A 14,505-nucleotide genomic window follows, 5' to 3' on the forward strand; every position below is an offset into this window, starting at 1 on the left:
TCAGGTCATGATCTCAGGGTCCTGGGATCGAGTCCCGCATCGGGCTCTCTGCTCAGCAGGGAGCCTGCTTCCCTTCCTCTCTCTGCCTGCCTCTCTGCCTACTTGTGATCTCTCTCTCTCTGTCAAATAAATAAATAAAATTTAAAAAAAAAAAATAAAAAAATAAAAAATAAAATTCAATTTATGGTGATGATTGTACAACTCCGTTATACTCGGAACCAATGAATTGTGCACTTTAAATGGGTAAACTCTTATGGTATGTAAATTATACTTCAATAAAGCTCTTTTAAAAAGTCTTAGTGAAGTGTTTTATCAATGCTAGCACAGCTGTAAATGAGAAGAGTTTTAGAGAACTTGTCCTTTTTCTTTTGTCTTCTCTATATCACCACACTCCTACATTAAAACCCAGCGAGACTGTGGTTGATTGTGATTCTCTTTATAAAGAATTTCCACCCCCCCCCAAGTGGGTTTTGAACCTATTTGGTTGATACCTTTCCTGAATCAGCAGCCCACAAATGAAGATAAAATGAAATGCTGTACCTACCTTCAATAATATGTTTTCTTGACAACCCTCTTTCCGTTTCAGCTCTAAGAAGAAAAAGAAGCAAATGACTTTGAGTGGGGGGTGTGCTTTTTTTTAATTGCTGTTTCAAAAGTACAGAAGAATAATCGCTCTAAATTGAATTGCTAATTTTATACCCTATTCTTGGCAAATTCTACACCACAGGTTGAGGAGAGAAGCCTGGTGAGCCACGCACTGAGCCCCTTTTCTTTGGAGACCCCAGCTGATAAATTAACTATTACTCTAATCACATGATATCATTAACAACTCAGCCATGCATGCCCTGTCCATATAGACCGTGACATAAGGCTCAACCTTCCCCCCTCACCCTCAACTCAACCCAAACCGTCCCCACCCCTAAAAAAGCCTTGACATAAGTTTGTGAGCTGCCCATTAAGTTTCGCTTTTCTGAGAAAGGAAGCACATTTGGAAGTGCCTTTTGACTTGCAAAAGAAATTTAACAATTACTTTCTGTAAAAATGTGATGTCAGTCTTTCTTACATTAGTATCCGAAGAAGACAAACATTTAATTAGGACTTTTGTCTTTCCAGACCATCCTCATGCTCTGGCCAATTAGAAAGAAATATAGTTCCTGAGTTTTAAAGTCTTCATGAAATATTTCTTCAACATCACTCTCTGTGGCCACCTCTTTTTAAAACACAGCAGTTTACCATCTGCCTTTGGTGATTTTGAATCTTTTATAAAAGCATTAGATGGTATTGGGTGCAGTACTCCACTACGTAATGGGTCTTATGGATTGTCTTCCTCCCTGTTGATTTCTAAAATATAGGCAAGGCTTTCAGTGCCATCGCAAAAACGCTGAGTAACACCATGAATCAGAGCGGAGACAGAGCAAATCCACCTTTCTCACAAGCATCATGTTGCCTGAATTTTTAGAGGTGATAAATAAAAATCTACAGTTCATCTTTCTGTCTTCATGGTCATCATAAACAGGCTCAAAAATAGCAATATGATACGAGTGTGTGTATGGGGGTTATTTATATACATGTACACTTTGATTAGAAGATTCCTGAGGAACTGTCTTCTGTCTCCAATTTTGTTTTCAACTGCTCCCTCTCCATTACAGGGGGTAAATAAGGTTTTGTTGGTTTGTGTTTGTTTTTGTTATTTGTTAAGACTCCATGGAAATATTTGTGATTCCATGAAAAGGTATGTGGAATAGCCAGACTTTAAATTCTGCTGAATTGTGTAAATACCAGTTCAAACACCAGTAGGCTTATCAGAGGCCAATTTGTCCTGTGAAATTTGCTTGCCTCCCACAACAGACAGAGGACCTCTCTTTCATTTGCCTGCCAGTGAGTGATATGGTAGCTTTCTGTTACTCTCCAAAAGGCAGTCTTCTTGATCAACATTCTCACGCCTTCTGATGAAATGACCAGAGACTCACATATGGGGCCAGACAAGACAGTATTATCTTTGCATTCCATGGAAGTCTTTGGGTTTTGGCAGATTCGAATAGCTTTTCTTCTGTGATGCTATGTGCTTGTTTTTTTTTCTGAAAATTTGAACTCTATTTTGGAAATGGTTCTAAGTATGAGGCTGGTATTGGAAGATCTCCATGAATTACTTAGTAACAAGTGGTCACATGCTTTACACTAAATTTCTTTGGGGCATCTCGCTAAAATTGAATCCTAGGCTAATTGCTACTTCCTTCAAGGCAGAAAAAATAATCTTTCTCTCCAAATCAATTAATTTTAGTACATTAGATGTAAAATGGTTGCCCAAAAGGATAAAAGCATGAACTACTAGTTGTTTCCTGTCAAGTAAAGAAAAGAAAATGTATCTAACTTACTTTCCACCCCAGTAGAGTTTGGTTGTTATGACCAGGCTGGACCTCCTATATGTTAGACAAACAGAGAGAAATATTAAATAAATTATTGGGTTTTTGTACTGAGCCATATTATTATACCACCAGAAAGAATTTATTGTACTTCCCATTAAAAAAAAACTGGTAAAGAGATAAATTTGTTAATTCATGTCACTGAAATATTGGGACAAAGGGAAGCTGATGAGTGGGTATTTGAAGTCAGATCCTAGATAAGAGGTCAGAGGGGAATGACCTTTATCTGGGGAGTCAGGTGGAGGAGGCTGATGGGGGAGGTGGTGAAGAGGGTGAGTGGGAGGCATGGAGGGGCAGGAATGGTTAATGAGAGGGTGAGTGAGAGGATTTAAAGGATGAACTGCTTTAGCAGCACCCATTAACGCTTATTTAGCACCTGACATAATGCTGATTGAGTGTGAGCTTTTTTTTTTCACACTCTGCCAAGGACTATGGACCCTAGCAGCTCTGAATTATTCTACTTTCCTGCTGTGACATTCACAGGCAGTAACTGACAACAGGGAGAGAGGAATGATAAAGTAGTCAATCAATAGGAATAAATTTTCTTTGAGTGTTTCAGTAAATGGAAACGTTATTTTAGGAAAACAGTCCTAAAGTTCTTAATTCAAGGTTTGACCCACTTTACTCCGAAGGAATGAGATGTGGAAATCTCATCAGCAAACTTATTGCATTCTCCAAACCACACCCAAGGGCAAGAGAAGGCCATGGTATCATCACGATGGTGGAATCGGAAAGGTGTCTTGAGAACTACAGTCACATAATTTACAATCAGGAGGCAGATCTCAGTATGATTTAGCTTCTCCAGGTCTGTAATTCAATTGAACTGGTCTAGGAAAAAAAAAATCATTTGAGATTCAAAGGTTACCGCCAAACTTTGGGAGTATTTGAGATAAGGCATTTATAATTCCATCAGCCGAGGAGCCGACGCCTCGGGCCGACAAACAAGAGCCTCACAAGATGAATGATAACCAGTGGGGAACACGGGTGACAATTCTGACAGCTTAGCTGCAGCAGGAAAAATTTGTAGAAAATGTCAGCAACCCCATCCCACGGAAGTTAACTCCCTGAAAAGTAATTTGAATCACTGTAACGGAAGCTCTACAGATCCCTGCGTCCAGAGATTACACACTGCGGAGGGCCTGACGCAATTTCCAGGTTAATCCATCAACCTCACGATACCTAGTGTGACAGCAATCTGCCCCAGGGGAGCCAGGTCTCCTTTAGCAAACATTTTCACAGCTTCAAGAAGAGGCCGGATGGAATATCATAAAAAATGAATGTGGTCCTCTCGATGATTCAGAGCGGCTGGGTCGGCCAGAGCTGTACATCCTCGCCAAATACTATCAGACACTTGGTTCTTTTTTTTTTTTTTTTTCCCCCCAAAGTGAGGTTTTCTGGAAAATGCTGGGCTCCATAGGTGTGCACACTAACACGCATGTTCCGATAGGAAGAGCAGCCAGCGATACCGGCCAATCATCACCGACCGTCGTGGCGACACTTCCGCCAACTCTTCTTAGTTCAAACTCTTTCAAACTGCTTTGGCACACCTCATCTCACTTTATCAGCGTGACACTTCATGAACAGTTATGTCGTCCATTATACAGATGGGGAAACTGAGACTCAGACAAGTGAAGTAACATGCTCTGGAAAACACAGCAGGCAAGGGATGGTGCTGGGACTGGAAGCCAAAAATGCTGATTGAAATTGCTTTTAGAGACTCCGTGCTATGGTCTGTCTTTTCACCAGTTGTGTAGGGGCAGCTGTGTACTGATATCAATACTCTGTAGCATGGTGACAGCTTGGGGTTTTATCTACGAGACTAGAAGACTGTTTTTAAAAGATGCATGATAACCTGGTTTCTTATAGGTGTATAACAGGCCCTGCAAACCATGGAGAGTGAGGGCTAGAGGCCGTATGGGTGTTAAGGGGAAAGAGCTGCCACACGTATGCTCCCCTCCTTCCTCAGGTGTCCTCTGTCAGCCCGCCCCTCGCTGCACAGTTCATGGAGCTCTTGGTGGACTCATCTCCAGGGTCTCCATCATGAGCTCAACTATGCCCCCTAAAAAGGCATGGTCAAGTCCTAACCCCCAGTACCTCAGAATGTGAGCTTATTTGGAAATGGGGTCATTACAGATGTAATCAAATTAAGATGAGGTCATACTGGAGTAGGGTGAGTCCTTAATCCAATATGACCGGTGTCCTTTTAAGAAGACACAGAGGCGCACACGAGGGAGGCGGCCATCTGATGGCAGAGGCAGAGGTTGGGTGCAGCCGCAGGCTGAGGAACGCCCAAGATTGCCGGCAAAAGCCCAAAGCTAGGAAGAGGCAAGGAGGGAGTCTACTCAGTTTCAGAAAGATCATGGCTTGGCCCAGACCTTGATTTTGTACTTCTGGCCTCCAGAGCTGTGAGAGAACATACTTCTATTGTCTGAAGGCACGGGGTCTGCAGCACTTGGTTCCAGGAGCCCTAAGAGAGTGGGGAGTCCCTATTTGGGAGATGATGGATGGGCCAGCCTTCTGAGTGGGAACGGAACTCCAGCAAAGTGGAGGACTGGGCGGGGCTGTGAATATTTTTCCATACTTAAGGTTGAATATAGTTTTCTCTAAATACCCCAACAATCCCTGGAGTAGGGGAGGAGGAACAGGGAGAGGGAGAAAGTGGGTCACCAACCTTTATTTGTTCATCTCTCCATAAATTTCTCGGTTTCCTTTTCCACTAATACTGCAGAGCTCTTGTTTATCTGGCCAAGAGCTGATCTTCTACCAGAGCGGAGGAGGACCCCAGATTGTCCCGTGGTCTTGGCCTGATTTTCTACTCATGCTGGGGATGAAGTGGCTGTCGTGGTTGACATGCACAGTGCAGTGGAGGGGGACTGCCTCCCCACCCCCCTACAGAGGAGGCATTCCTCTTTACCACTGGCGTTGGCTACAGTCCGCCATGGGACAGGATGTGATCCCATCAATGACAGAAGATGAAACACTTTCCTGAGTGCCCAGATAATAGGGCTTCCTGCACACAGCAGAGGTGCTGGCTAATTGTATTCAGATAAGGAAGCTTTCAGCCATTTGCCACAAAGACTTCTTTCTTCATTATTTCTTTGCATCTTGAGTTGTTAGTAAAATGAACAGTGAACATAGAGACATCTGCACAGATATTCAGCTTCCTATAGCTGCCTTCCTTCACCAAATTACCACAAATGGCAGGGAGAAGCCATGAAAATGCCATTTTCTTTCATGCGTGACTATCTTGTGAACATCCCTTCCTTCTCGGCTCAACCCCGTGGTAATTCATTGCGATCAATGACTCGTCAATACCCTTTGAAGCACAAGTAATGAACTTGTTGGTATTTATTTTCAAACTGCTATAAATCATCTCTTTACCAAGAATTGATTTTTTTTTTTTTTTTGACAGCCTTTTGTTCAGCTGTCATGCAATTTTATTTTCCCTTCTCTGGTACAAAATAATAACAGTGAGTTTAAAGGCAAGTACGTGATTCTGGTGAATGCATTACCTCCAGCCTTTCTTCTTGATGATGCTCCCCAGAATCACTTCAGCCCTGGAAGGGAAACAGAAAATGGCTTAGGATACAGCGTCCTGGAAACGCAAGAGTCAATCCCAAACCACGAGAGCCATTCCTTCTTTGAACTCTCCGTGCCTACATGTCCCGAAAATAGAAGCCGCTCTCGGCTAGTAGCACAGTTTCTGCTGTTTCTGCTTGTGCCTACAGAATCCGGCTCCTGGAGCATTCCAGAAGCACCTGCCAAATCCTGACACGCTGGCAGGAGACCGCCTGTGGTCCTGATACTAAGAAACAACAGAGTCAATTGGCAGTTGAGTGTTTTTGAACCACTGATCCCATGTATAAATATCCTGTTCGGCAGAATCCAGTGGGAGTCAAGGTTTCCCCTCTAATTCCCGTGGTCTTCGATTGTGACCAGGGAGGACAATGAAACCTGGCACGAGGGCACATTCCCCACATGGCCCGACGGAGCTGTGAGTCCTGTCTCAGAGCCCCAGCCTGCTCTGGGGTCCATGCGAAGGTTGGAGCTGGTGTGACTTCACTCGCAAAAGCAGCAAGGCTCTCCCACAGTCCTCTCTGTCCTCAGAGTGAGGTCTGAAATGCCCTCCTATAAAACAGACTATATTTCTTGGCATCTCTGAGGACCCCACTTTTAATCCCTGCTTCCTTGTGCTAGGTGGAGGGATGGGCCTGCCAATGGGAAAAGCAGTCCCAGATTCCCCGCAGAGAGGACGCCCCAGTTTCCCTGGAGTGGGGGAGGGGGCGATGGTGAGGAACAGTGACATGCGGTTACAAAATAACAGGAGGAGCTTTGGAGCCACTACGCTGGAATCTGCTCGTTTACTTCCTCACGCACATAGCCAACTCACATTTCTTGATCTCCTCTGTCACCACGCTGGTACCAGCCACCTCTGCCCCTCAGATGGCCTGTGGCAAGGTTTTCAGTCCATTCTTCACTTGGGGCCAGGGACGGGAAGGTTTGGGAGGGCAGAGAGGACCAGAGGCAGTCAATACTCCCAACTCAGGGGATGGGGATAGAGAAAGGGAGAAAAGCAGTGCCACCAGAGTGTCATGTCAGCCACGGTCTGGGCAGACTCTTGGTACCACAAATGCCACTTGAGGGGCCCAGAGAGGCAGTGACTTACTTTCCAGCAGCATAGACTTCAGCGGTATCAAAGAGATTCACTCCACTTTCGTAGGCAATCGTCATCAGCCGTTCAGCAACCTGCAAGATGGTGTGGAGGTCGTTCAGAAAATCCAAATGGTTTCCCAACCCAGGAAACCACTTTGTAATCCTCTGCTGGTCTTTAAGAACACCAAAATCTCACTATAACCACTCCTTGCTTTTATAAGTTGCATTACAGAATGAAAAAGAAGAAGAAGATTCAAGATAGGGGAAAAGCTATATAGGGGGAAAACACCCTTTGCCTCAGACAGAGACCGGGCCCCAAGAGATTTCCTTCAGCATTGGGATAAGTCAGGCCTCAGGAGCAGGGTGAGGTAAGGTGGAGAGATCTGTGTTTCTCACTCTGCTTGGAAGATCTGGTTTGACAACATTCTCTGCGGCATCATAATCTCTCTGACAAAGAGTGTCAGTTGTACCACTGGTGACTCCATTTCTCTTCTTCTCTTTTCTCCAAGCCAATAGGTTTTGGCAGCTGGGTGACTCCTGACCTAAAAGCCTGTGCTTTTTCCGCTCGAGGCTTAGTGGACTGTGCTGATGAACCAGAGGTCAGACGGAGCCCTAACTGCTGTAAATCTCACAGCACCCGTAGCTCAGCAAAACCCCAGCCGCAGCCACGGAGCCACCAGCCAGCTGGATGGCAGAGGGGAGGGATTGAGAGCATGTGCTGGCTCGGGGGATCCCACACCCCACCACTCAGCCTGCAAATACATCCCCATGCTCCTTGTTCCTTCCTTTGTGCAGCTGGACACCAAGGGCAAGCATCCAGCGGTACCAAGAGCAAGAGAACCATTGTCCCTGGAAACAACACCTGGAGGGGACGCTGTAGCGGGACAGCGATAAACAACAGGGGAGAGGACATTTTTTTCATTTTGCTGACAGACCTCCTGGTCCACTGAAAAATCACACACCTCACAAGTAATTAAAATGGATTTTTCCATTACGTGTTTGATTGCAGGCTGAGGTTGCTTCATCAGCATTTCTAAGATAAAGTCTTTCCCTGTTGTTTTTAAAATCGGCATATCAAGAAAATTATTAGGCTAGCAAAAGGGAGTCCATGCCAGTCCTTTAGAATAATAGCTGTGGTAGAATAACTTAGTATGTGATGTGACATAACACAAGGAAAGTACACGGTGCAAACCCTGGCCTGTGTCATGATGGGGAAAACTATACTTGTCTTAACTTTAATTTCTACCTAGGATAAAGCCAGTTTGACTTGAGTTTATTGTGACGTGCAATTCCAGGAGCCCCAACTACCTTATAGGTACGAAAATATAAATAAAACTCTGAAAATTAAGTGCTAGAAGATAGTGATACATATATATTTATCGTAGTTATAGTCACACGAGTAACCAATATCTTGGTTTTATGATGAAGCCAAATCATCTTAGGAAGACATCTCCCAGAATTATCTACTGTGATATTTGGGTCCTTTTGATAATACCCATCAAGTGGCTATTTGATATATGGTTGAATTCTCCCAGTAATGGGAATATCACCAGCTCCCAAGGCAGCACCAGTGGTTGTCAATGAGCACGTCATCCCAGGATTCACAATTTTACTTGCTTTGTGCTGAGCTCACGGGAATCAGAGAAAAGGCAGAAAAACTGGGGAGGGGAATTCATTGCTACTGGCCTGCTTTTTCCCTCATGGAAATGGTTGAGCTCAGGCAATTCCGCTGCTGGCAGGGCTGTGGTCTGGGCTTCCCCGCCTCCTGCTTGCTGGCATTCTCTCAGCAGGGAGCGGGGGTAAGTCACAGCTGTTCTCTGAAAGGACAGTGGCTAAATGTCCGGTCCGCCTCTGAGGTGAGGGCGCTGCGGCCATTCACGACAGCCTTATTGTGCAGTTTTTAGAACTGTAATTTTGAAATGATGTATTTCAGAGGCCAGCCTTGCACACCCTGACCTGGGCAAGCCAGGCTCATTGCAGCAGAGAGCAGATACAGTAAAGAGGAGAGCAGACATGAAAGGGGAGATGGTGCCCTTAACAGTTGGCCCTTCTGCTCCTAAAGCAAAGGTATTTTTGTCTTTTTCTCCTCTGGCTGCCATAACAGGCAGTAGAAGGTCATGCACTTGCTGGATTCAGTGAATAATTAATTTTAGATCTCCCTCCCGGTCACCTGCTTTGTATCTGACTCAAGTCTGTGGCTACAGCTTTGATATTTGTGGACTCGTCTCTGTGCCTCCTCCACACATTTTACCTGATACTCGTCAGATAGCCCTATAATGAGTCCTGTGACAACCCCCCAGAGCCTCCTTCAGAACTGGACCTATTCTCCTAGTTGCCAGGAAATTGCACTTGGCTAAAACAGTTGTCCCGCCCAAGGTGAGACCCACTTCCCAGGGCAGCCTCTCTCCAATGACTGGTCATACAAAGGCTATAAATACTCAGTGTTCCGGCCCCAACCTGGGACAACTCTGGGGCCGTCTCAGCTTTGGAGCTCCCCATGGGGTCAGCCGTGGTCACTGTTAAGACCGCACTGGGGCCCAACTTTCTAATAACTGTTCTGTATGCTAATCTCCAGCATGGTCTACTTTCCAGGGAATCCCCCATGGGACAAACTCTCTATTGTCCCAACAGAGACATGGGAATGGCCCTTGTCCCAATCCCGGGAATGGGCATTCAGACACGTGAGAATGTGCAGATAAGACTACTATTCCCTGGATCTAATAAATAACACTGGTGAACTTGGAAGCAGGGGGAAAGACTGTCTGTTCCCCCAAGGTTCTCCTTAGGAATGATAGTAAGAATATAGTAAGTTCTGGGCCAGGCACTGGGTTGAACACTTCATAGACATCATCTCATTAATCTTAATTGTGATCCTGCAGAGTAGGGGCGATCCCCTGCATTTTACTGATGTGGCAACTGTTAGTAAATGTTAGTAAATCTAGTGGCAGAGGGGGCTGAATCCCATGGAGTGTATCTGCTCAGACATACTATCCCAGACTCCTTAGTGGTGTTGCAGGTAGACAAAAAGGAATCGGAGGGACTTGATGACATTGTCCTTGGGGAGTTATTGATGCTCAATGCCTGCGTGACTCACTTATGCCATGAAGATATTCCTTAAAAGCCAGGATAAGAATATCACTGCTTTGAATGTGTCAACAAAGATTTAGAGGAATTTTATGGTAAATAAACTCTTACAGCTGCCATTATTGGGTGTCTGCTACCCACCAGTCAGAGGGCTGTATAAACACCTCATAGGTAAAATGTGGTTAACGCTTTCAACGGCCCTCCAAGGTAAATGTTATCATCCCATTTCACATCAGAGGAACTGAAGCTCAGAGAGGTTGGATCAACTTGCCCAAGGTGCTGTGACCAGCCAGGACTGACAGGTCCCAGGCTAGAAAGAAAAGTCCCTGCAACAAGTTGGTCACTCTAGGTGGAGCCAAAATACACACACACACACCCCACAGCAATGAAATCTTTCCATAAAGCAACTGAATACTAATGCCAAATTGGTTTGTTCTCTAACAACTGTGCCTGCACATCTCATAGATTGACAATCTCATGGGCTACTAATAGTCTAAATGTGAAAAATACAAGAAGCAGGATAAAACTGAGAATAACCTTTGACTCAGTCTTAACCATTTCCTTATTAAACACTAGGACCCCCAAGAAAAATACTCCCACTGCCCAGCTTTACACTTTCTTTGGTCACCAAAATGGAAGCCAAAGGTAACTTACCTCATCTGAGATTTGACCTCCAAATGTCACCCATGTTCCTAGAAAAGAATAAATATTTGCACTTTATTTATAAGCATTTTTCTAATATTATGCATCATGAGAGGAAGCACTTTTTCACTCCTTTGCGAGGTCATTCACAAAGGTTTCCAGGTAAGGTGCACATGGGGTATCTGGAAGAAGTCCAGCCCTCCTCCTGCCCTCAGTGAACACTCCGGTGGGGATCTGTATCCTTCTTCACTCAAAGGACTCATATGCTAATTGAAGCCCTGCCCTACAAACTGATTTTTCTTCTGATGTCAGACCGCAAAAGATCGGGTGCAAGAGTGCAGTTCTACCAAGCCCGTTTTGGCTACACATGAATTGTGGTGAAGCCACCAGTTCTGAAGGTACAAGAGAGAAGGTACATGAAGCCACCATTTCTGAAAAGGAACGGTAGAGCTCTTGTGTTACGGTTCTTCCCTTCTTGACCTCCAAGAAGGGACTCCACTTTGTATTCCCTGGGATCCCTCAAAAGGAGTCCTCTCAGATGTCCTTCCAGTCCCCACGTGCAGGCCCCAGAAGGTGACACTTCAGCATGTTCTCTGTTCCAACCTGCTAGTTCAGAATGGAGATCTCCATTGGTTTGGAGGCGGAGGCAAGGGCTGGAGTGGGGACTGGGAGGGCAGGGGGAGAGAGGCACAATTAGCAGCCAAAGATTTGTATTGGTAAAACAAGAGGGAAGCAGACACTGGCTCTGGCCAGGCCAGTTTATAGTCATTGCAATCATTCATTCCCTCCTTGATCCGTTTTTTTTGTTTTGTTTTTTGTTTTTTGTTTGTTTCTGTTTTTGTTTTTACCCTGAATGACATGCCTGGCAAAGGCATTACACCCAGGTGCCAGGGACAGTGAGGTGACCGACCTAATTCTTCTCTCCCCAGGAGCTCAGTTTCCAACACTACGAAGCCAGACTGAGGCAAACCCAAGTCAGTAAGGGAGGGAGTGCTCTACCTAGACCAGAGGGCCGTGGCCCTCCAGAAAGGCTTCTTGGGAGAGGTGACACTTCGCTTGAGTTGCAAAGGAGATAGCGGAATGATGAAGGAAGGAACGGGTGATCCAGGTACAGATAGGAGCCCAAGGGAGGTAAAGGGGTGGGGGCCATCAGCGTGGGCTGACAAGCTCTGGTGGGCCACGGAGCAGAGTGAGAAGATATGATGCAGAGAAGGGGGGGGTGGAGGGCACTGAGGGGAGGGGGAGGATGGAGAGCCAGGGAACCATCGATACTGTGGCGCATACTAAGAAATGTGTGGAGTTGTGTGTGGTGCATTTCATAATAGTCATAGTTAGCATTTATGAACAGCTTACAAATGCTGACAGCATGCTGAGAAACATGTGTACTTTTATTTCTAATCGTCTTAGAAAACTTCCAAGCCAACCATACTATCCCTCCTTCCAAATGAGGAATCTGATGTCAACCAGCCTTTAATAAGGGAAATACCCAGGTTTCCCCCAAACAGGCCTGGCTTCAAGAAGGATATCCGTTTCACAGCATCTCACAGTCTCATTAGACTATTTCCAAATTAATTATGGCATTTGGATTCCATAGTCCCTAGAAGCAGCCTGGTGGAATTGTACCTTTTCTCTTCTTAGTTTTCAGGGACTATAACAAAAGTAGGATACAAATTATTTTACTGTTCTACTCAACATCCCAGAGGTTACAGATGGGCAGCCCATGCTTGAAGACCCGTGTTGCCTGGCTAGAACAATCTGACCCTCTTGGCATTTTAATAACTTTTGAATAAGGTACAATTATTTAAATAATTAGGAATCCTTTCCTTCAAGTATCTCATTTCCAGCTTCTTTAACAACAGAAGGCTGGTGTCCCCCACAAGGCAGACATGCCCTGAATCAGAGGGGCAGTGCCCTCTGGGTAAGTGCCCTCGCTATTTCATGAAAGCCCACTTACCTTCCTTTGGCTCCAACACTGAAATCAAATAGCAGTTATTAGTTACTGCTGTTTTTCTTACTGTAAAGTTAAGGAAAAGGTAAGCTTATGCATCTCCTAAGAAAGTGAGATGATTATTTAAAAAAAGAGAGAGAGAGAAAGAGAGATAAGAGAGCACTTTTGGAGAGTTTGGGGTTGAACGGGAAGACTGTCCCAAAAAAGAACGTGTGCCTAGAAAAATGACAACTTAGGGCACCATAAAAACCAGCCAGCACTAGTATATGAAGATGGACGTTGAAAAACTTAATGGACTGAAAAAACGGTAGTGTTTGTTTTTGAATGCGAATAAAACAAGTGATCTCCTGTGAAATGTAGTTCTTTCTCTATTAAAGAAAAAACTGCCTGGGCATTAAAACCTTTTTACAGACAATGCTTTTTATAAGAATCTGTTTCGAATGCAGCAGAAATTATGTGTCTGGAGCATAAACATGCATTTGCAAACATTAGCGTAACCAGAAACATTGTAGCTCAGCATGTTAAAAATACGGTTGAGAACTTTCAGGATCAGTTAAATTATTGGTGGCACTTTCTGTTGCGGCCAATGAGAATGTGGATGAAATCATAGCAGACCATTAGCTATATTTATCTGTGATGTGGGGAGAATTCTGGAGCGGTCAATGGAATTTTAGACAAGGTGTCCCTAAAAGGCAAAATATCAGGAAATGGTTTACTTTGTGATGAGAAAGTTCGCAGACCATTGGATGTAGAGTGCACTGTTCCAAATTATAAGTGTTACCAGCACTAGGCTCTCACAGAGGGCAGGGCTGATGTTGGCTTTGTCAAGCAACAGACCCAGAGTGGTAGTATTTTGTAGGGGCACTGTACCTAAGTCCATTAATTTCATCACTCATTAGGAATCGCTTTGGGCTAAAAAGCTGAAATGGGACAAGTAATTAGTACCACGAATTAACTATTCTTCTGTATCTTAGAGAAAAATCAGGTCAGTGTTTGGTTGATAAATTTCCTGGCTTACTTAGGCTGCGATACTGAAGAGATTTCTTTTAACTGTTCCTGTCATCAGAGGATATGGTCTTATCTCCATTTAACAGCAAAGATTGGCTCAAAGTTGCAAGCTTCTTACTGATACTACAATTCATTTACATCTTCTATTTTTCTATGGGTGCATTTGCAAGTATTTGTACAAATGTCTCATTGGCTTCTCTCAGTCCTGACAAAAATCAGAATCTTTGGGAAATTCACTTGTTTAGGAATAATGTGATCCCCTTTCTTATGCTGAAATCAGTTTCCAGAAATGAAAATTATTAAAAATAATTTAAAAATAGCTTGAAATTCATTCTCCAAAGCTGGACCATTGAATACTGGATTTCAAACTTTATGAAAAGAAATTAACATTATTTAGCTTACCTCTATTAGTTAATTTTTACCCTGCTTTTTAATTTAAGTAATGGAGCCAAATGCAAGGAGCCCATGTGGGGCTTAAATTCATGAACCTGAGATCAAGACCTGAGCTGAGATCAAGAGTCAGATTCTTAACTAACTGAGCCACCCAAACACCCCAGATAATTTTTGTTGGTACTAATGAAGGGCTATGATTTAAAGTTATTGGACAGTAGTACAAAATGGTATTGAAGGCTGAATGTGATAATGTTGAAAGCTGGGACTACACACACATCTTGGAGGAATCCCCTCCGTGGGCAGGACCATTTACAAAGATGTGATCCACATCGGGAGAGCCTTTGCTTAGGAGAA

General features: G+C 44.2%; 1 protein-coding gene across 4 annotated transcripts in view; it reads right to left on the reverse strand.

The window, feature by feature from the left end:
• Nucleotides 1-14,505, reverse strand: part of KCNAB1 (potassium voltage-gated channel subfamily A regulatory beta subunit 1) — a 392,865-nt gene that overhangs the window by 71,875 nt on the left and 306,485 nt on the right. For all 4 annotated transcript variants that reach the window (XM_046001738.1, XM_046001739.1, XM_046001740.1 and 1 more), the window contains 5 exons: nt 10,815-10,852; nt 7,090-7,169; nt 5,936-5,980; nt 2,376-2,420; nt 545-588 (listed from right to left, as the gene is read on the reverse strand). In XM_046001738.1, coding sequence (XP_045857694.1) covers nt 545-588; nt 2,376-2,420; nt 5,936-5,980; nt 7,090-7,169; nt 10,815-10,852 — 252 coding nt within the window. The remainder of the gene's footprint in view (nt 1-544; nt 589-2,375; nt 2,421-5,935; nt 5,981-7,089; nt 7,170-10,814; nt 10,853-14,505) is intronic.

Source organism: Meles meles, chromosome 4 (assembly GCF_922984935.1).
Source record: "Meles meles chromosome 4, mMelMel3.1 paternal haplotype, whole genome shotgun sequence".
In the NCBI taxonomy this organism is placed as follows: Eukaryota; Metazoa; Chordata; class Mammalia; order Carnivora; family Mustelidae; genus Meles; species Meles meles.